The sequence below is a fragment of the Hippocampus guttulatus genome, chromosome 1, assembly GCF_054856545.1.
Source record: "Hippocampus guttulatus isolate MCC_2025c chromosome 1, RoL_Hgut_1.0, whole genome shotgun sequence".
Taxonomy (NCBI): domain Eukaryota; kingdom Metazoa; phylum Chordata; class Actinopteri; order Syngnathiformes; family Syngnathidae; genus Hippocampus; species Hippocampus guttulatus.
Window position 1 is genome coordinate 32,149,406 of NC_141261.1, and position 20,519 is coordinate 32,169,924.

At 43.3% G+C, this 20,519-nt stretch overlaps 1 protein-coding gene across 2 annotated transcripts; it reads left to right on the forward strand.

The window, feature by feature from the left end:
• Positions 1–1,391: 1,391 nt before the first annotated feature.
• spry2 (sprouty RTK signaling antagonist 2) lies at positions 1,392–20,244 on the forward strand. 2 transcript variants are annotated; one of them, XR_015102551.1, is made up of 3 exons: positions 1,392–1,883; positions 3,741–6,766; positions 19,713–20,244. XR_015102551.1 is itself a non-coding variant. In XM_086126293.1 (2 exons), the coding sequence occupies exon 2, from the start codon at positions 3,789–3,791 to the stop codon at positions 4,698–4,700; it is 912 nt and encodes a 303-aa protein (XP_085982419.1). In that variant the 5' UTR covers positions 1,392–1,883; positions 3,741–3,788; the 3' UTR covers positions 4,701–7,274. The 2 variants fall into 2 exon arrangements, 1 of the variants encoding a protein (XP_085982419.1); XM_086126293.1 differs by lacking the exon at positions 19,713–20,244 and having other exon boundaries at positions 3,741–7,274.
• The last annotated feature ends 275 nt before the right edge of the window (positions 20,245–20,519 follow it).

Below are 20,519 nucleotides of genomic sequence, written 5' to 3' on the forward strand. Positions count from 1 at the left end.
GTAGTGATGCTGCATGAATGCATGCTAATACTCAAGTCTGCATTAACCACCAAACTTCAGGATGGCATCCAAAATATACTTTATGAAACAATGCATTTCTACCTGTGTTCATTCAGCATGCATCTTCCAAATATGATTCTGATGTTGAGCGGCTTTAGGCCATAAAGAAGAAAAATAACAGGGAGCAGTTGGCAATTGAGGTGAAATCCCAGAGGGGAAATAAAGGGAGATGCTGAGCACTTCCTGATTTGTTTCCAAATTAATTAAAGTCACCCTAGAGGTGGGTGAAAGTGACCTCAAACTGGATTGTGGTGCCATCACACTTTTAATTACACTGAGCAATATTGATCTAATACTCGTGCTGAAACTAATCAGATGCAAGAATTGCAAATTATTTCACGTATTTTAGTGGTTGGGCAAAATTTATTTTGCGAGTCTTTTTTTTTTTTTTTTTTTTTTTTTACTGTAACACACTGCAGAATTATTTTATTCCTCATTTGAATTTCCTCATGGTGGCACATTGGCCAGTAAATTTGCACGTCCACCTGACAGTGCAGAGGTGCAGGGTTCGATTCCGGCGCCGGCCTTTCTTTTGTGGGGTTTGCATGTTCTCCCCGTGCCTGCGTGGTTTTCTCTGAGTACTCCGGTTTCCTCCCACATTCCGAAAACATATACCTGTACCGACCTCTAAACTTTTCGAATGCACATATACAACTGTTCAATGTGTCAGGACATGCTGTGTTCTAACAAGGAGCTAATTGGCAATTTTAAAACAACAGTGTTGATCCTAAAAGGGGTTCATACTTTTCATGGTTCAATTTGATTATTTTTTTCTAAACAGTACTCTTTATCATGCTGTTCAGCTATGCTAAATTGTATACAGTGGTCTATTTGGATAAGATATACATTAATCAAAAGAGGTGTACTGAATAAAAACTGTTTTTAATAGCGGAGGGAGCATAAATGGGCAGTCGTTTTAATCAGGTTTTTAATTGATTTCTCCATATAGGCCTCAGGTGTAGGCTATTTGTTGTGAGCGTGAAGTAATGTTTATGCATTGTTGCAGTTAATCCAAAGTTCATAAAGTGATTTCCATACCTGGAAAACTCAACTCAATTTATAGTAAATAGAATATCAGGGCCAGTGCTGCAGGTGCAAAGGGCCAATCACGAAACAAAGTAATAAGGGAATTTTCAACTCAAATTTACATTTGAGCAGATCCTTCTAATTTGTGTTTGTGTCATTGTCACCTAAACGTAAAAATGGGGGAATTTTAAAACAACAACTAAAGACTCACTCACAACGCAGCCCTATGTAACGACAGCGTGGGGCGTTCAAGGGGACGGAGCCGCTGCAACGTGTCAGCTGCAGCCTGCCGACCAAGTGACCAGCAGGGCTACGACCGATCCAAGTGCCCGTGAATGAGTGTGACCCGCCAGCCAATGACTGAGCACCGGATACGAGACATCCGCTGGAACAACAGGCGCTCTGTCCTGTCGTGTCCCCACCACCACCGCCGCCGTCCTCCTCCCCCACCATATTGACGACAGTTACAGCCCCGATCCAAAACCGCATCCCCGGACACCGCGAGGGGGAAAGCGATTCACGAGGAGGACAAAACACTTCTCAAAGCTTCTTGGATTTACCAAACGAAACTTTTTGGGGCGGCTTTGGGACTTGCACATACTTTTTTTTCCGTTTCCGCAAATCGAAGTGGAGTAAACTGTCTCTTTTTGTCTCTCTCTTACGACATATGAAAGTTGTCTACCCGGTTGCTGTTTAGTGCGCATGCGCAAAACATGGGATAAACAGCGCGGTTGTGGTTGGTTTTACGGACAAACTTTCTTGAAAACCGAAACGGATATTTAAGTGTTGAAAGCCCGGTAAGTCAACATCTTCAAAGTGACTCTTAGTAAAGACTCATCATGTTGAATGACTCTCTATTTGAGCGTGAGATAAAGACGTCTCGATAAACTCTCACACGCACAGCCATTACATCCGCTGCTTTCAGCCGCGTCACGAACCTTCACATGCATTGTTTTTGCAACTAATAACTTCCAATGTAATAAACGTAGGCGTGTTTCGTTTGTCAGGGGCTGACAGACGCAAGACGCTCACTGCGGGGGTTTTTTTCGGGATAACAAACAAGAAAACCTTTTGCTTCAGCAAATGTTCAGCGCTTGTATCTGGCCGTATGGTAAATGAACTGTTGTGCCATCCGTTTGCCAGTCATGTCAGTTGCCAGTGTGGCCTGCGTGCACAGGAGGAGAATGGTGGAAGTCTGAAACCCCACCCCCATCCCCTCATAAATCAACTCGTGCCTCCTAATCTCTGTTCCCACAGTCACAGTTAAATCGAGTTTTGTAGAGGACAGGAGTATTTGCATCTCTCCGATTCACGTTTGAGTATTCAGATAAGGTCCGTGTGCCACGTTTTACACCCAATCCATTCTATCTGTAGGGGCACCAACTCCTGTCAACAAAAGCTTGCCTTGTGTCAAAGAAAGCGTTTTAACAGCTGTAGATCGAGTACAACACATATTTCTGGATGTCCTTCTTTTTTTTTTTTTTAACTTTGTCTACTGTCACATACCACTACTATTACAACAACAACTACTACTACTACTACGACCAGCACCACACCAAAAAAAAATATAGTACCTGTAATGCAAAATAATAATGAATTTTATTTTGGGCACCTTTCAGGGTAAGAGGAGCAGTATAAAATGAAATTTTAGACTATGAGCAATGAAATATGTCAAAGTACTGTAGTCCGAAACATAAGAATCAAACATAATAAAAGTAGTGAAAACAAACCCAATTATGTAATGTGTGCCTGTTTAAAAAGATATGTTGTGAGTGATGATTTGATTGTGGTGAGAGTCAAGAGTTCCTAAGATGAGGTGGGAGAGTGTTCCAAAGGTGGACGAGCAGAGTGGCTGAGGGCTTTTGACCGCATTGTGAGCAGACGAGCGGGAGGTGAAGGACGTTCAAATCGGTCTGTTCATGTGAAAGAGGTTGGTGACATATATGAGGTTATTGATAGCTCCATATATTCCGAAGAGGATCTTGTACGAAATCCTGTGTGTAATGGGCAGTCAGTGAAGTTGCCGTTGGACAGGAATGATGTGAGTTGTGTGAGGGGATCAAATACTTTTCCCATCTTTGTTCATTTCATTGATGGCTTAAACTGCAGCATGGCAAGAGGAAAACTGAAGTGTACCTGGACTTGTGATCATAAATTCCAATGGTCCTTCATCATGCCGCTCAAACTTGACATGACATGGCCTCTTGCATACTCCCAAATGTGTGGACCTCACCACCTTCCCCCTAGAAAAAAATGGATTTGAAAACTAATTAACACTATGCAGAAAAAAGAGCACGGTGTTGTCACTCTGCTTCACTTTGGTGTGATATATTGATGAAAACAAGGCTATAAATTTAAATACAAAGCACTCATGCAGAGTAATGTGCAGTATGCAAACTATTCAATTGTCCAGCAGCAATAAACAGATGACATTTCCTTTGTTCAAAGTGTACACTGTTGTGTCCTCAACCTCCCACTCATATCACAAAACATAACACAAGAACGATATGCACGCACATTCAATCCATTTTGACACACTGGCTTGTCTCACCACGCAATACGTCACTTTTGCCCACTTCGGCGTCTGTTATCATTTGCACAGTATCATTTGCGTGTTTTCTTGGTATAAGCAACTGTATCTGTCTTTCTTGCAGGATTTCAGATGTTTCCCATGCAAGCCCGAGTGGCTCTTCAGTCGCACGATGGATCCCATAAATCCGAGCTTCAGCGACGGGGGAGGAGGACAGCGCAGGCGGTCATCGCAAGACGATGGGAGGCTGCAGGCGAGGCCTTTGCAAGCCCACGATGGCGCGCTGGCATTAGATGAAATGAGGAGAACTGGGAACCGCAATGAGTACACAGAAGGACCCATGAGGACTCCGGTCTCACAGAAGAGTGAGCCAGTTACGTCACGATTTTCCAGCATTCATCAGGACACCCAGGAAGAGAGTAGGCCCACTGATGTTCACAACCTGCATGCAGACACAAACGTCATGCCGTCCGCCAGTACGGAGGACTGTCAGAGTAGCGCCGGGACCAGCGGGGGGTACGCTGGCTCGGGTCAGAGGGTCCTCGGCATCACGGAAAGTGGTGACCAGATCATCAGTGCCCAGCCCATACCAGCAGCACAAATTTCAAATGAGAAAATTGCAAATGAAGAGCCAAAGTTGTTAGCGGCCATGCCCCGCAGTGGCGAGCGTAAAAGCGCCGACACGCACTCCAAGTGCGAGGGCTGCGGTCGGTGCCGCTGCCCCGAATGCGGGCACCCTCGGCCGCTGCCGTCCTGCTGGGTGTGCGGCGGACGTTGTGTATGTTCCGTACAAGACGCGGTGGAGTATTGTACGTGCGTGTGCTGTGTCAAGGGACTGTTCTACCACTGCTCCACCGACGATGAGGACACATGTGCGGACAAGCCCTTCTCTTGCACACAGGAACGCTGCTGCATCCGCTGGACCGCCGTGTCCCTTCTGGCCATTATCTTCCCATGTCTCCTGTGCTACCTTCCAGCTCGAGGATGCATCGCGGCATGCCAGAGCTGCTATGACCGAGCTACGCGGCCCGGCTGTCGGTGCAAGAACGCAATCCACTTTGAGGCTGTGAGCAAGCCAACGTAGAATGTGTGTGTGTGTGTGTGTGTGTGTGTGTGTGTGTCTGTGTGTGTGTGTCTGTGTGTGTGTGTGTGTGTGTGTGAGAGAGTGACTACGTTTACATGCAAAAATCAGCCGGGTTACTTTTAGGCTCTACTTGCAGTGGGTTCAATTAACTTTTGGTCTAACCACACTTCTCATAATACGTTTGGGAGATTTGGCTTTAGGCTGAAATGTCAGGATGGAAAAAAATGCCCAATAACATTTACAGGTAAATTTAATTCGACCATTTCTGAACTTTTGCACAAAATGTCCAACTGTTGCGTGTTTCCGTACCTTTTGCATAGCTTGATGTTCTCTAGCAAGGAGCTGAAAATTCACACCTGTTTGATACGTATAGGACTGCCTTTCTGTGAGTCCTCCAGTCTCTCTGTTACAAGCCGATGATGACACACTGTGACACTCGTAAGTTCAGTTGCCACTTCCCTATGAGAGGATCCTGTTTGAAGCCTCTCCAAGGCGAGGCACTTGTTGATCAATTGTTCGGCGCGGCCTCTGTCTCAAGCTGTCTTCATGCTGAAGAAGACTGCTTCAAATCACAATTTGAAATGAAGCTGTGAACGTATTCATGGATCAAACACCTGTTGTGAATGTTGCCGTTCAACTGCAAAATGCCCAAATGTACTGCAACGATGAACATGGACATGTGCATTCAAAAGTTGAAAGAAGGTCATATTAAGTTCACCTGTAAAAGTTTCTGTGCATTTTCGAATCATCCTAGAATGGCACCCGAAAGCCAAGTCTTCATATGAACAGAAGGGAAACATGTTTTACCCCGCAGCGTGAAATTCTTGTTTCGCTCGTAACATGGATGGCAATGTGTAAAATACTAAGAGATAATACCGAGCAAAAACAAACAAACTACGGTAAATACAAATAGAGACAGAATATAAAAGAAAGGAGTCCGATGTGGCAGTGTGTGTCCAGAACAAGGGGGGAATCTGATACACTTTGGAAAATACCGGAAAATGGATGCAGTTGTACAAATAGTGCAACACCAGGCTGTGCAAGGTCACACAGTACGTGGTGGCATGTGAGGAGTACAAAAGAACAATATTTAATGTAAATAAAGTATAAAATACATGACGTTGGATTAAATCTGTACAATACTGCAGTTGTTGTGAGTGGTCTTCACACTCAGGTTTGCTATTTTTCCTTTGGGCAATGAGAGGCACAATTGAAGATGTTGGTTTATTCGTGTAAAATTTTGGTCGTGGATCATAGACGTATTCCATTTTCTATTCAACTGTGAATACAAACATGCAATTTGGGTGTTAAAATACACCCGCTTGATTTTGTGGATGCGCCCGATACGCTTTCCATCGTGCCACACTGTTGAAAGGTGATGTTTTGTAAATGCTCTGCTCTGAAAACTCGTGTTTCGTCTCTGTCAACAGGGTTCAGAAAATGGAGTTTCATACTCGGGATGTAGCGGAAATGTATTTCCTTGTCCGTCCAAACAAACTTGCGCCGGTCCTCGGAAGCAGGCATTGATATTAAACATGGGAAGAGGAATTTGGTTTCCAATCAAATAAAAATAAATGAATAAAGGTTTGTTCATCCACGTTTTGAAAATGTTGACTACAGTCAGATTAATGTGTTGACATGTTTTTGCATGGAAACGTACCGAGTGAGTTAGGGGGTGTGAGACCCACTGAGGTCCTCTTTCAGTCCTGTAGCTCAAGTGGGAATGCGAAAGTCTCCATGCCTTGAGCTACTGCTGGCACCGTTCGGTGCATGACGACAGCATTATGAGTCGTACTTGAAAGAAAAACCAAAACAAGCGCCCGCACGCTTGCGAAGGCATGCAGGCTATGTTTGTGCCTTGCAGAACTTGTTTGACCTCTCACAAGGAGGTTGCATGTTTTCAACGACGTTTTCGTGTTTCTTAGCAGCATTCCACATCGACGATGAAAGTGGTTGGCGGGGTGGGGCGCAGCAGAACCAATTACTTGACAGGATCGAGCATTTTATTTGCCTTGAGTTCCCATTGCCCGTCTGTTGCATGAAGGCTGATGACAAATACACAGCAGGTAGGCATCCATGAAGGTGTAAAGTTTGGTGCTGATCAAAAATGGGATTTTTTTCTGCGGTGGGAGGGCTTTGAGGAGGGCTGCACTCAACTCAGCGGTACTGTAGTCAAAGACTTTCTTGACCGAATTCTCAGAACAGAAATCTAACAACTAACTTTGTGTACATTAGTGAGATGCTTTTATTTTTGTACATAGAATACTCCCAACTGTGACAACTGCTTTTGGCCTTCGCTGGAATGTACATTTCGTCACTTCTCATTTCAGGTCATTTGCTTCAAAGCAATTCAGTTTGTACAATTGCACAGTCACCTATAAAAAATAAAAAAAAACACAAAACCTTATTTTCTGATTTCAACACTTCTTAGTGTGAATTCAAAAAGTATATATTTATTAGAAGGTTTTATTATTTTGTAATGCAAAGTATTTATTTGTGTCAGTGCTGGAGACTAGGTCAGTGTCAGCCGAAAGGCAAGTGTATTAACGTTGGAAATAAAATAACCTTCATGTCTGACGGACTCTGATTTTGATTTGATTCTAAGTGTTCCTCAACTCTGCTAACAGAGTATGCGGCTTTCCTCTACTTTTCATCAGTTTTAATCAAAGGCTTATTCGAGCATTACTTGGTGATAAATGTCCCGCAGGGCAAACAAGAACATGACACCTGTTGACAGTTGTGTTTGCAGCACGGTATGCATTCAGCGTCTTGATTGACGCCGAGGTGCAACTTGCTCTCACTTGTTTGCTATTCATCATCAGCCTTTCTGATTGACAGTGGGGCTCGGGGAGTTCACGTGATTATCAACTCTCACCTATTCTGCTTCAGGGCAGGGCGAAAGAAAAGGCCCAAATCCCATTAGAGGGAGAAAGGGAGTCTTGTCCTTGTGTTTGGTCTTTATCTCGCCAACCACAGGCCCCTCTGCAACCATTGTCGTTTCCCTGAATAAAGACCAGGCTTATGTAAGGAATGAACAAGGAGTGCAAAGGGTTAACAGCATCACTTTGAATGACAAAGACCAAACATCTTTGCCCCAATTTGAGTAGACCGTGATGGTTTTCCTATTTGGGAAGGTAGTGCTAGTCTTGTTGCTCTCTCTCTCTCTCTCTCTCTCTCTATATATATATATATATACAGTATATATATAAAAAATTCCAACTCGACTACAAACTGTCCAAACACTTTCTAAATGGACATACCATATATATATATATATATATATATATATATATATATATATATACTGTATATATACATATAGGATACAGTAATCCCTTGTTTTTGGGGATTTATGGGGGCCAAACACCTCCTCCCCCGCAAAAGGTGAAAATCGTGAGGTAAAATGCACCCCCCCCCCCGGGAATTTTTGTATATGTGGGTCGTGAATTATGTAAACAGTAGTCTTTACATAATTGAGACAAAGATTAGACCAGTACACGTATTTACTGAAATTGTAATTATAAAACCTTGTACAGTAATTAACCTTCATCAACTGTGAGAGGCGCAGAGGCTTGTGTTGGTGGCGTAGAAGGCGGCTACAGTATCACTTGACTCGTACAGGCGTTAGCTTCACTTGGAGACTCCTTCTGCTGGAGGCCCTGACGGTGTAGCTGAGGATTTTAAATTGGAGAAATGCTTGTCTTCTTGTCTCGTTGAAATAGGTTAAGGTTTTTTTTTATCTTTTATCAGACAATAGTCTGTGTGTGTGTGAAGAAAAAAACCTCCCAACAGTTTTGGCTGTCACTTCAGCGTTGGTCTGAGCTTTCACTGCTTCCTTGTGACCTGTCTAAAAAACAGCTGACCAGGTCGGGAAACCTTCAAAATAAGGCTCCCTGACCCAGTCAAGGTTGCGAACCAGCCTCCCGCCGCCACTGTACTTTTGTTTTTAGGTTTAAATGTATGGCAATGTGATGGCACAATGTCATTACATTTGGAATATTCTTCTTAACAATTGAGATAATCGCAATTCACTTCTTATACCAAGCCTAGTTCTTTCCTCATTACAGAGTTAAAAAGAAAAAGAAGAAGAAAAAACTCCACCGTGTCAGCACCCTTTGTTGTTTTGAGATGCAACGGCGCCCGCTGTCTCCAGCAGCTGTTGGATGTAGCAGCTTATTGAGGCTGCTCACCAGGGCGGAACTGAACACAGCAAAGGAAGGCAGGAAGGAAGCAAAGCTTTTCTTCATGGCTGCTTTGTGTGTGTGTGATGTGACGTCCGGTGGGCTTTAAGCAATCAAACAGCAGCGCTTAGAAGAAATTGCGTCATGGTGAGGGGAGACACCCGCCAACCTGTGAAAGTGCAGCTGTTCAAAGTGTGTTCAGTGCAAGTTGAAACCAAATAACCAAAGGTCAATATGCACCGCATGCACAAAAGTACTGGGACACCTAGCAGTCGGCTGTATGCGTGCTGAACAAAAAGTCAATGCAACGCTGCTTTTTGTTTTGTTTTCTATCATTTTGACATGAGCTGAACTCAAAGATAAGATTTTTGTTTGTTTGTTTACACATACACAAAATGCCTATTTCTCTCACATGGTTCACAAATATTCACTTTTGCTTTGCTGGATGTTTAAAAATTGTGGCTGTTGTGCTACAGGTTAGAGCTGTGCATTTGCAATGAGGATTAATTGGCACCGCACAACTGATCCACTCTGCCAAGGAGTTGTGTTTGATTGTGTGAGGCAAAAGATGGTCAAAGAAGATAGTTTGGGGGTTTTTTTTTCAATCGCTAACCTCAATTCCCTCCAATACAGTAAAACCGAACATTTTAAAGTGGCCTTTTACTGTCGGTAGCCTAAGGCACACCTGTGCAAAAAAGATGTTGCACTGCATGAGGAAAATGGTCACACCAGGTCCTGACTGTGTGGTGCTTTTTTTTCTTTTCTTTTATTTTTTTATTTATTTTTTTGACGGGGGTGTCTTGTGTTCCCATGACAACCAGGATAGTGCAAAGAGGCTGAATGCCTCAAGTGGTTTTTATTTACAGAAGTGGAGCCTCATGTCCAAAAACAAAAACAGGCACCCGTGAAGACAATGAAAACATTGTCACTTGGTGCATTCGTAAACGTGGCCCATCATGCGGCAGACACATCCATCGGCAAACAGTAATGTCCGATATGACCCATTCCCACAGCAGTTTACGTGTCACTTATTAGACGCTAACACCTCTGTGCTTCCAAAAAACTGACCTGATATTGTTTTCAGACAGTGTAAGGTCTTGAACGTGAGCGGTGGATCTTCAGAGGTGAGGGGGAGGCAGGTGATGATAGAAATTAACTGAATTGTGACAACACAGTTCCCAAATTCAGTGTGGCTTGCTCTGTCAAGCACATGTGTATGTATGGTCATGGGCACACAGTCCAGCGTGTTGTCACACCATGTTAGTATTATGACATATTGGTGAAGACTTGTCTGTAAATTTGACGTATTTAAAATCACCTGCAACCATGTCAAATGTCTCTGGGGGCATGGGTTACAGCAAGCTAATGGTGTCGTAAGTCTTCCATAGCACCATGCTAGCGTTAGCATTAGCGTTCAGAATAATGTAACGAGCAGAGACATAAACAGCCATGAACTCACAAGGCAAATAGTGTGGCTGGTAACGAACAGTCAAATGCTCTATTTCCTTGGAGCAGTGGCTCATGAAGTCCATTGTTTGGGCACCAACCTGTGTCGCAATAAATACAGAGCCCACCTCCATGTTTCTTCCCTGAGAAGGAGTCACAGTCTGTTCGAAACAGCTGTCGTCCATCGATCTCAAGGGCTGAGTTAGTCATGTTGTCATTTGGCCACGTTTTCAGGAAACAAAGCACACAACAATTCCTTATCTCGCTGGAACCACTCAACCTCAGACGAAGTAAGTCCATTTTATTGTCCACTGAGCAAATGTCAGAAGAGCGATGGTATCGTTGGCTTGTTAGCCTTCACTTGATTTAGCCATCCTCTCCTTTGCCTGGCTTTTATTTCTACGAGCAAGACTTCCTCTTGGTGGTTTCTCCTCACGCTGTGCATCGCTCTGTTCTTAGGAGCTGCAGTCTGACAGGACTTTTCAACGTAGATCAAATAGTTGTCTTTGAACGCTCTTGAAATTGGTACGGTTCATCCAAGCTATACTTCACATGCCTTACTGGCACTGAGATGACAATAAAATTGGATTCAAAGTCAGTGCAAAGGGGCTTAATCCTGGAATCTTGAGAAGCCTCAGCACGTAGGGGAAGGAGGATGTGACCGAATATTTGCTATGTACATTTAAACAGGCTGTTTATTTTTGCACACCCTGTATTGCCCCACTTAAATTGCATTAATTAGTGTAATCTTCAGAGCCAAGACCGACATCACTGATAAACTACACAGACCCTCCCATTCACATCCATTTCCCAACTCCAACTGAATAAACCTGAATTTTGTCGCAATGATGCATGTCCACATGGGAGGAGTTAAGGTGTGCAGGTATTTCCACGGGGGAAGTTGCCATGGGTGACAGCACCAAGCAAAGCGCAAACAACTTCCTGTGGTTGCCATTTGTTCAACAACCCTGCAGAAAGAGAACAACATATCAAAATGCAGTCTTGTGTGCAAACAGAAACACACAGACACTAGATTGCCAATGCTTTGGACATAGTTTTTTTTTCCGATTCAAATTCCCTCACGGAGAAATTCAATTTACAATCTGCTTTCAAGCAATGCCAGAGTGAAAAGGGTGCACAAACAATGCCATAACTCTTTTGCTGGGGTTGCGGGCACAGTGCCTTGCTCAATGGCAGACGACAGTAGCCAGGAGAAAGACTGGCTTCTCTTCAACAACTGAACTGCTGGCAGTTAAAATTTTCGTCCACAGCGGTATTTGACACGTGACCCTGCGATACCGAAGCACAGGTTCTTACAGATTAGCTACTGCCACATAAAGAAGGAAGAATGGATCAATTAGAATAGAGAAAACCTACACTGAGGGTGCAAAAGGGAGTTGGTCGATCTCAAATCACCTAGAAACATTCCGCAACAATTGCCTCTCGTGAGAAGCCTCACCTTCCAACCTCTCGATCAACTGGAAGGCTCAAAACAAAGTTCTGGCCTTGTTCTTTTTGGATCGCCTTGGTCTTAATCCAATTGAGCCTAATGTGTCATGTCCATCTTGGAAGGAGTCAAAGAAGTCCTTCTGAGTTTGACCCTCGCACACAGTCCACTGCTCTTTGAGGTGCGACAGTGGCAAATGATGGCTGTAAAAAATGCTGCCGCTAACGACAAAGCCGCCTCTGTTCTCTCTTTCGCACTGTCTCTCCTTTAGCACAGACGGCCGTTCTTGCCCTCACCCCTTTCCCATCTTTCACCGACTGCACTCTTCACCCGCCTCCCATATCTTCCCTTTTACTCCCTGTTTTCACCATTCGGATGTGGATTAGGAAGGTAAAATTTGCCCCAAGCTGCCATTGACACAAGGGCAGCGATGGGAACTGTTTAGTGAGGAATGTCGACTGCAAAGCAAGAGCAGTGTAGTACGGTGGCCCTGAACAGCAAAACACAGGTAAACACAACAGCAGATTAAGAAATACAAGAACAAATAACTAAATACGATAACATCACCACAGAACATGAAAAATCAAGACATTAACCTACCAGTACAGGTGGAGAGATCAGTCTCATTCCTGATTGGATAAGATTGGCTACCATGATTCAATGAACTGATTCCATGTTGATGAGCCACAACCGTTGCTGGTAGAGCCTGAACAATAATCTATAAATGTGCATGACGGCAGGTACACTCTATTGCTGCTATCATCCCATCCTTCGCCCCAAGGTCTGTTTGAAGTGTCATTGGGATGCCACCAAGACTAATGACACAATTAATATGCGTAATTGTGAGCGATTATAGACGGATTGTTATCTGGTGTTACACAAACAAGACACATGATTTCCCTTGAGACACCATCTATACATTCCGACAGGGCCAAGCCAAAGGTTTTCAGTTGATCAAGGTCATCCACACTTCATATGTAATCTGGCGCCATAGGGTGATGCCTTCGTCTTTTTCGGGCTGCCGTACACCAGGCTTCCAAACTCAAGTTGGACCAGACCATCACAAAAAACCACTCACCCGCGTACACTCGGCCATTTACCGTGTGAACGTCCTGCTATGTCACTACTTGAGCTTGTAACAGTCTGAGGGTCCCCATACAATGTGTTGTACTGTTGCGCATTTTGTCAGTGAGTGAAGGAAGACTCAAGTTGCTTCAGAAAGAGTACATACTGTACGTGAGAATAAGGAGGAAGGGAGGATATATTGAAAAGTGGGGCCTGCTCCCATTCGCTTGAATGCACCTAGCGCTGGACGGACAGTTCGCTTCGCTAGATCACCCATAGGTCAATGTGAAATTCGAAGCATTGTTGTAAAACACAAGATATGTGAACAATACATACTCCATTTCTTTGGCTTGGAGGCGCCATGTCGATCCCGCTTGCCTAAAACCCCAAAATGTATTTTTAGCGTGTGAAAGCATGAATGAGGCTTCATCGTGTTCATATCAGCAAAAACCTAATTTCCCTGAGCCTTTCAAAGAGGGTGCTAGCCACTGAGTTGGCAGCCTAGGATTTTAGATTAGCGATCGCACGTTCTGCTTTTGAGACAGCAACACTGGCAGTGTTGGATTGAACCCCGAATGGGTAGATGGCGCAGTAAAGTGAATGTTGTGATTCGTCCTCAACATAACAGATCTTGTGTATGAATTAAAATTTTTTTGGATAGCTGCAGCTACATTGGAATCCCCGCCCGTGCCCACCTGGTTTTAATTACAGTATTTGCTGTTGTGGTTTGCACTTCAGGGCCACCGTAGAGCAGGGCTGAGGAGAGGATGCGAAAAGTGGAGGAGCCCCAATACGGAAACCGCATAATTGATCCTCCCGATGGTCTTACAAATGTCCCAGGCCAAAAGCGTTAGGGGTGTATAAGAGCCACGATAAAAACTCATTTGGCGAGGGGAAACAACAGAAGGTGAATCTTAGTGGGAAAGAAAGGAGGAGCAGCAGGCTGAGTGTGGGTCAGAATGTAAAGCTGGAATCGGCCGGGGCACCTTCGTGGGGCAAATGAATGGTTCATTGTTATCACGTGCAGACAGCAGGAAGCAACAGTGTGGGCCTTGTGCTTGTGCACCGACACCCCTACCCTCATTCATTCTTATCTGCATACATTGATGATGATGTTAGACCCTGTGATGCAACCATTTGAATATTTGCATCATATGAGCAAATACAAAGCATGAAGTTATGTTGAATTAATGGTACGCATTGTGGTATACATGTGAGGCTGTGGCATCCTACCTATGCCAGACCACCTCAGTTTGGGACACTCACTTTACTGTATTGCCCTCTCACTATGGCTGGATTTGCACTGCCTGGTTCACCAGACACACAAAATCTTCAGTTCATGATCAGGCCACTTCCAAATTTGAATAAAAACACACACATCTGCGGCCCAAAACCCAAATGACATTCAAGAACACCAGCTCTAAAGTAATAGATAATGGAATATGCTCTCAAAAGGAGTCCATCATTTTAAAAGAGAAATAAGGTGAGGGTTACCCTCATTTAAATTAGTTGAATAGGTGTACTATTTGCTTAGAATTGTTTACGCCTCTGTTGCTACTGCTCTGCGTTGATGGTTTTTCTAGTCATTGACATGCAATTGGGGCATCTATGCATGCGTTTCCTCTGTTCTGTGCACTTGGACCTGCAGCTTAAGATCGACCTCATACACACGTGCATTACAGATTCATTGGAGAGAGGGCATTTTACTGGATGCCACTCAATTAAATTGTAAAACATATCCCCCCCCCCCCCCCCAATCTTAGTGTGACTCATTCCATATTTATTTCATCTGGCTATTTCATCATGTTACCATCTGCTTGGAAATTTCAGGGCATTTGCTGGTTAGCGCAACTTTTTCTTAATTTGTACCCAAGCTCTAACGTCCTCTCGGTCCTCATAAGTGGAAAATTGGGTCTGGAAATGGAGGTGGAGAAGGTTTTTGGGGTGAAGTGTCTCCACCTTGCATAATTGCAGTCTCCAAGATGGCCATAATTAATCTTTAAGGAAACGTGTCAAATTATTAATAGGGCCCTTAAGCAATGGCCCTGAAAGGAGGCCAGTGTTCAGAGGTGGAGGAGAGGGAGCAAGACTTGCAGAGAGGCTATTTACTGAGAAAACAAGACAAGGTCGCTCTCCAGGAGTTCTGCACCTCCACATGTCAAGGCTTTCCACACGTGAAGGAGTTCAAGGGAATGCAGTAACTGGAGAGACCAGATTTCATCTTAAAAAGTCATCAAGTGTAAAGTGGGCTGTACTGACACGAGTCAATAATTGGCTTGTTCAAAATGAGCATTCAAGCTCGTCATTTTTTAAAATAATTTTTCAATGAAAAATATTGATATATTGTTGATTGAAGCACCTGAACACAAATGCAAAATGTACTCATGAAGAAACAGTGACTACTATTTAGGGATGTTCGAAACCGCTTTTTTTTAAGATCCAGATACCAGGCGTACTCAAGTCTTGGGTTCTCACTGGTACCGATACCAAACAGCCAACACCACGATTACTTTTTTCGATTAAGTTTCTATTAAACCAGTGACAGATCATTTTAAAGAAAGACTTTTCATTTATTTTTGGCAAAATCTCGCCGTGTGAACACCCCTTTAGAGCAATCGCCTCTGGCGTGCATAACGTGTTTCATAACAGGGTTGGTAAATTCATACAATGACCCCCCTCAATCCCGCGTTCGCACACACACACACAAACACACACTCACAACTACCACCACCAACCTAATATGTCGATACAATCTGGCACTGGCCTTCCTGTGTGGAGTTTGCATGTTCTCCCCGTGGTTTTCTCTGCATACTCTGGTTTCCTCCCACTTTCCAAAAACATGCATGGTAGGTCGATTGAACACTCTAAATTGTCCTTAGGTGTGATTGTGGGCGTGATTGGGGGTTTTCTGTCAACGATTAGAGGTAAATTAAATAATTTTCTGCGTCACACCTGACCACAGTGGTTGGGAATCCCTTAAATACTCTCCAGAAGATGAAAAAGATTGTGATTTGACGATAGTGCCCCCTTGTGGTTCAAAGAAATTATTACAAGGTTTCATCCAGATTTTGCCGTATTGGTTGACCAATACTTGAAAAGAGGACTTGTGTAAAACATCCCAGGTACGATTTAATTCATTTTCTCCCTCATTAAAAATCTTGGTAAAATAATAATTCGTCATTAAAGAATTGAAGTAGAAATGATGTGGTCAAGTTCAAACTACTGACATGAAGAAACTAATTGACATCCTGCTTGCTGAGTTGCCAGCTGATCGCTGGGCACAAACAACTAATCACACTCACAGAAAAGCGTAATTTTGAGTCTTAAATAAACCAAACTTTTTGAACGTAGGACGACGTTACAAGTGAGTGTGATCTTTGTGCAGGCGTCTTGGGTTCAGTTCTCACTCTGTGACAGTGGGAATGTGGGTGTAAATTGTTCTTTCCAATCGTGCCCTGCGATTGACTGACAACGAGTACGGGCTGTAGTCATCGTGTCTTTTGACCAAAGGCACTTCGGATCACTCATGACCTTGACAAGAATAAGATGGAGACATGGAGAGAATGGATGGATGGAGATATCGATGTGAAACGTTTTTGGTCGTTTTTCAAGTTTGTGGCAAAAATGTTGTCAACTTTGGAGAAACAGTCAATGCGACCCAGGTAAGCATAAAGGAGCAAATGCTGTACCTGCTGTAATGTTATAACCAACCAATGAATGAATTCCACTTGCTTCAAAAGAGAGTTCCTCTCTGACCATGAGGGCATCACCAAAATTATCTTGCGCAACAAATCAATGAGTTGCAGATTTTGCTACATGCAACATGATGAGAAATTTCACTGAGACCCTTCACTGGCTCCCTATATATTTTAGAGTTCTTTTCAAGATCTTATTATCTGTTTTCAAGTCTCTAAATGACCTCGCGCCACCTTACCTCTCTGAGCTCATCCGCCCCTACACACCTGCCCGGTGCCTCAGGTCTGAGGACCAGACATGATTCGAAGTACAAAGAACTAAACGTAGGCTCAGAGGGGATCGAGCCTTTTCCGTTGCTGGTCCCTCTCTCTGGAATGACCTCCCACTGAACATTTGGCAAGCCTCCTCGCTGCCCATCTTTAAAACCCACCTCAAAACTCACTTGTATTCTTTGGCATTTGACTCAGCATGACTCAGATTTGTTCTTGCTTTTGCTGTTCGGTGCTTTCTACCGTCTTTGTTACTGATTTGTTGCTCTACTGTTGTATATGTTCAATGCTCCATTTACAGCACTTTGTGTGCAGCGGTGGCTGTTTGAAAGTGCTCTATAAATACAGTTGAATTGAGTTGAGTTGAGAATGGCGGCATTTCATGGCCTGATGCCTGAGGACACCTTTTGGTCATCTAGCTCAGGGATAGAGGTGCGCTGTTCAGTGAACCTAGAGCACGATAGTTCAGTCTTGTTTTAATTTAAACATCAACAAAACGACAGACTGAAAACCTCACAAATTGCTGGTGCAGTGTAGCATAACTGACACTGAAGAGCAAAACCGTTAACATTTATAGCCACGACAAGGAAACGGGAGCTAGACATTAAAATGTCTAATAATATATATAAATACAAAATGAAATGTGTACTCAATTGATATTGTAGAACCCCTTTTAAAATTTCATTTATGTCATCTCATCAGAAAGCCACTCAAGTTAAACTGTCATATTTAATATTAAGAAGACTCTTTCAAAGCAGGTGTAAAAGAAGCCATTCATGCCAAACTTAAAAACAAAACAAATATCTCGAAACAGAGGAGGAGGTCTGAGGCATCCCCTATCGTACTGTAAGCTCCGCCCCCAGAGACGGCCTCAGGTGAGTCATTGTACTTGCAGCATCCTCTGGTTGACCAACCCCAGTGACCACACCCACTGAGGCATGAATTGAGATTTTAGAGATTTAGAATTGAACCAGCCTTTTGTATTAAAGGTGAAGAGTCTTCAATAAACAAGGCTACATTCAAATCTGGCTAGTGCTTTGAAATCTGCAGTGTCCCTTTTAGCAATGGATGTTTGACCACGAACGGTACAGCAACACATGTACACAGACATTACAGAACTAAGTCTAAATGCTTTATCCTCTGTGAAGAACAACTAATATTAGTGCTATGTTAAGGAGCTGAGACTGTCTCCATGTACAGTATAACCGGCTGTCGGGGGTAGTGGGATTGAGGGGGGAGGCTGGCGCAGATGAACAATTGCGTTCCTTTCAATGCAGACATAAGATTTCGACAGTGTACAATCGTGGTTGCGGAAGAAAATAAACTGGTACTTCAAGGCACCACTGTATATAATTTTCATAAAACCAAAAGTGTTGGGATGTCTGTTGTTTTTGTTTCATACTGAAGACTTTCGAGTTTAGATGAAAAGATAAATGGAGACAAATTATCTAATCATCACAATTCATCTAGAAGCGGTTCAGATAACAGATGGATGTTGTGCTAAATAACTCAGTCGCGACGAACTTTTGTTTGAAGCTACCCACGATTACAGTGAGCAAAAGTATTGGAACATGTACAGTAACTGATGAATGTTTCTCGTTGCTCAGGTGTTGAGTTTGAGATCGACTGCTTAAACGTGCGATCGTGTTTGTATTTGGCTTTGGGTTTGACATGTGAAAAGCCAATTTGCTCTTTGGGCAAACATGTCTATTGGAGAAAAGCAAACCGAGAGAAGAGGGAAAATCGAGCAGAGTTGGTTGACAAACATTGAGCATTGCCAATACAACTATGTGCAATGTCCTAAAAAAAAAAGAAAGAACTAGGGGGGTATTGAGCATCACACATCGAACAGGTCGACCAAGGGTATCAACAGCAATTGATGCCAGAAACATTGCGAGAGCTGTGAAGAAACATACCAGGACCACCGTCAATGACATTAATCTCCACAGGACAGAGGTGAAGCTATCAAAATCTACCTTTTGGAGTCTTTGAGAGAAGAAATACATAGCACCCATCACAAGATGTAACCACTTACTAATAAAAAGAATCGGAGGGCCAGATTGGATTGAGCAAAAAAGTAGAGATGAGCAACAAACGTTTTGGGACAATGTTTTATGAATTGATGAGACCAGGATTAACCTCTCTCTGTGTATATATACTGTATATATATCCACCCTTCCATTTTTCGATCCACTTATCCTCACATGAGTCGTGGGGGTGCTCGTGCCTATCCCAGCCATCTTCAGGCTGTAGGCGGGGGACACCCTGAACCGGTTGCCAGACAATCGCAGGGCACACAGAAACGAACAACCATTTGTGCTCACACTCACACCGAGGGACGATTTAGAGCAGGGGTGTCCAAACTTTTTGGACCGAAGATTGACTTTTCGATCAACCAACCTCCCGGGATCGCCCCTTACCGCGCACGCACATGCACACACACGTACAATCGCACGCACGCACGCCATGATGAGAAACAGCCTGACAAGGTGGCATGCGACGCACTTTTGCAGCCTGTTAACTATCGAAGCTCCCACGTACCGTTTTAAAGTGCTTCCCTGGGCCCTCTACATTCCTATTCTTTGCCCGGGCACTCTGTGAATAGTACACAAAGCAAACTCTGAATGAGAATAATGACGACAAAAGGTATAGCGCAACAGCTACGTTCACAAGCTGCAATTGCAGACTGCTGAGCGCTAACAACTTCCGGTGACGTAGGTCACCCACCACCATAGGTCAAAGATTTACCTGCTTTATTTTACTTTATTTTTTGTGAAAATTAGACTGATAGGATGATTAGGGTGCAGTGTACATTAACACAAAAATATATTACTAACATGTAAAATGACACACAGATGGTTGTTTGTTTATTTTCTCCTCTATACGCCTCGGATCTACTTGGGACCAGTCCGAGATCTACCAATCGCTCAGGATTGACGTAATGGGCACCCCGGATTTAGTGTTCAATCAGCCTGCCATGCATGTTTTTGGAATGTGGGAGGAAACCGGAATACCCAGAGAAAACCCATGCAGGCCCAGGGCGAACCTGCAAACTCCACACAGGGAGGCCGGAGCTGGAATTAAACCTGGTACCTCTGCACTGTGAGGTCAACGCGCTAACCACTGGACAACCGGGCCGCCTCTCCCTCTCTCTCTATATATACAGTATATGTATATATATGAAAATAAACAACCTTAATATGCATGTACTGATCATTTTAACAATGAACTGCACTTGTATAATGGATTCATATTGGCACCTGATTTGTATATTTTTGTAATACTACATTATTTAAACCTCGAATTGAACACAGCGATTCAGACCTTTGCAATTGTATTTCAGAATTATTCTATAAATGAACACCTTTAACAGAGACACACATTTGCTTTATATTTGTTCAAATCTTTAATTTATTTTGAAGATAAATAAATTACAAACAGATTCTGATGGCTTTTGGTTTGTTTTTTGTGTGCTTTGTACATTTGTGCCATTTTGGATTCGACTAACTCATACAATTTGAATGTTTTATTTGATAAATAACAGACAGGTGGTTCTACATGATTTGAACGCTTGATAATAAAATCGCTCTTTTTTTGTACCATATAGATCGCATGAGTTTTTGTTTTCATATGTATGACTCCATATCTCCAAAGAGAAGGTCAGGAATGGCAGCACGAATGAAGAATATGTGACGAATGATTCCTTATTTGAGGA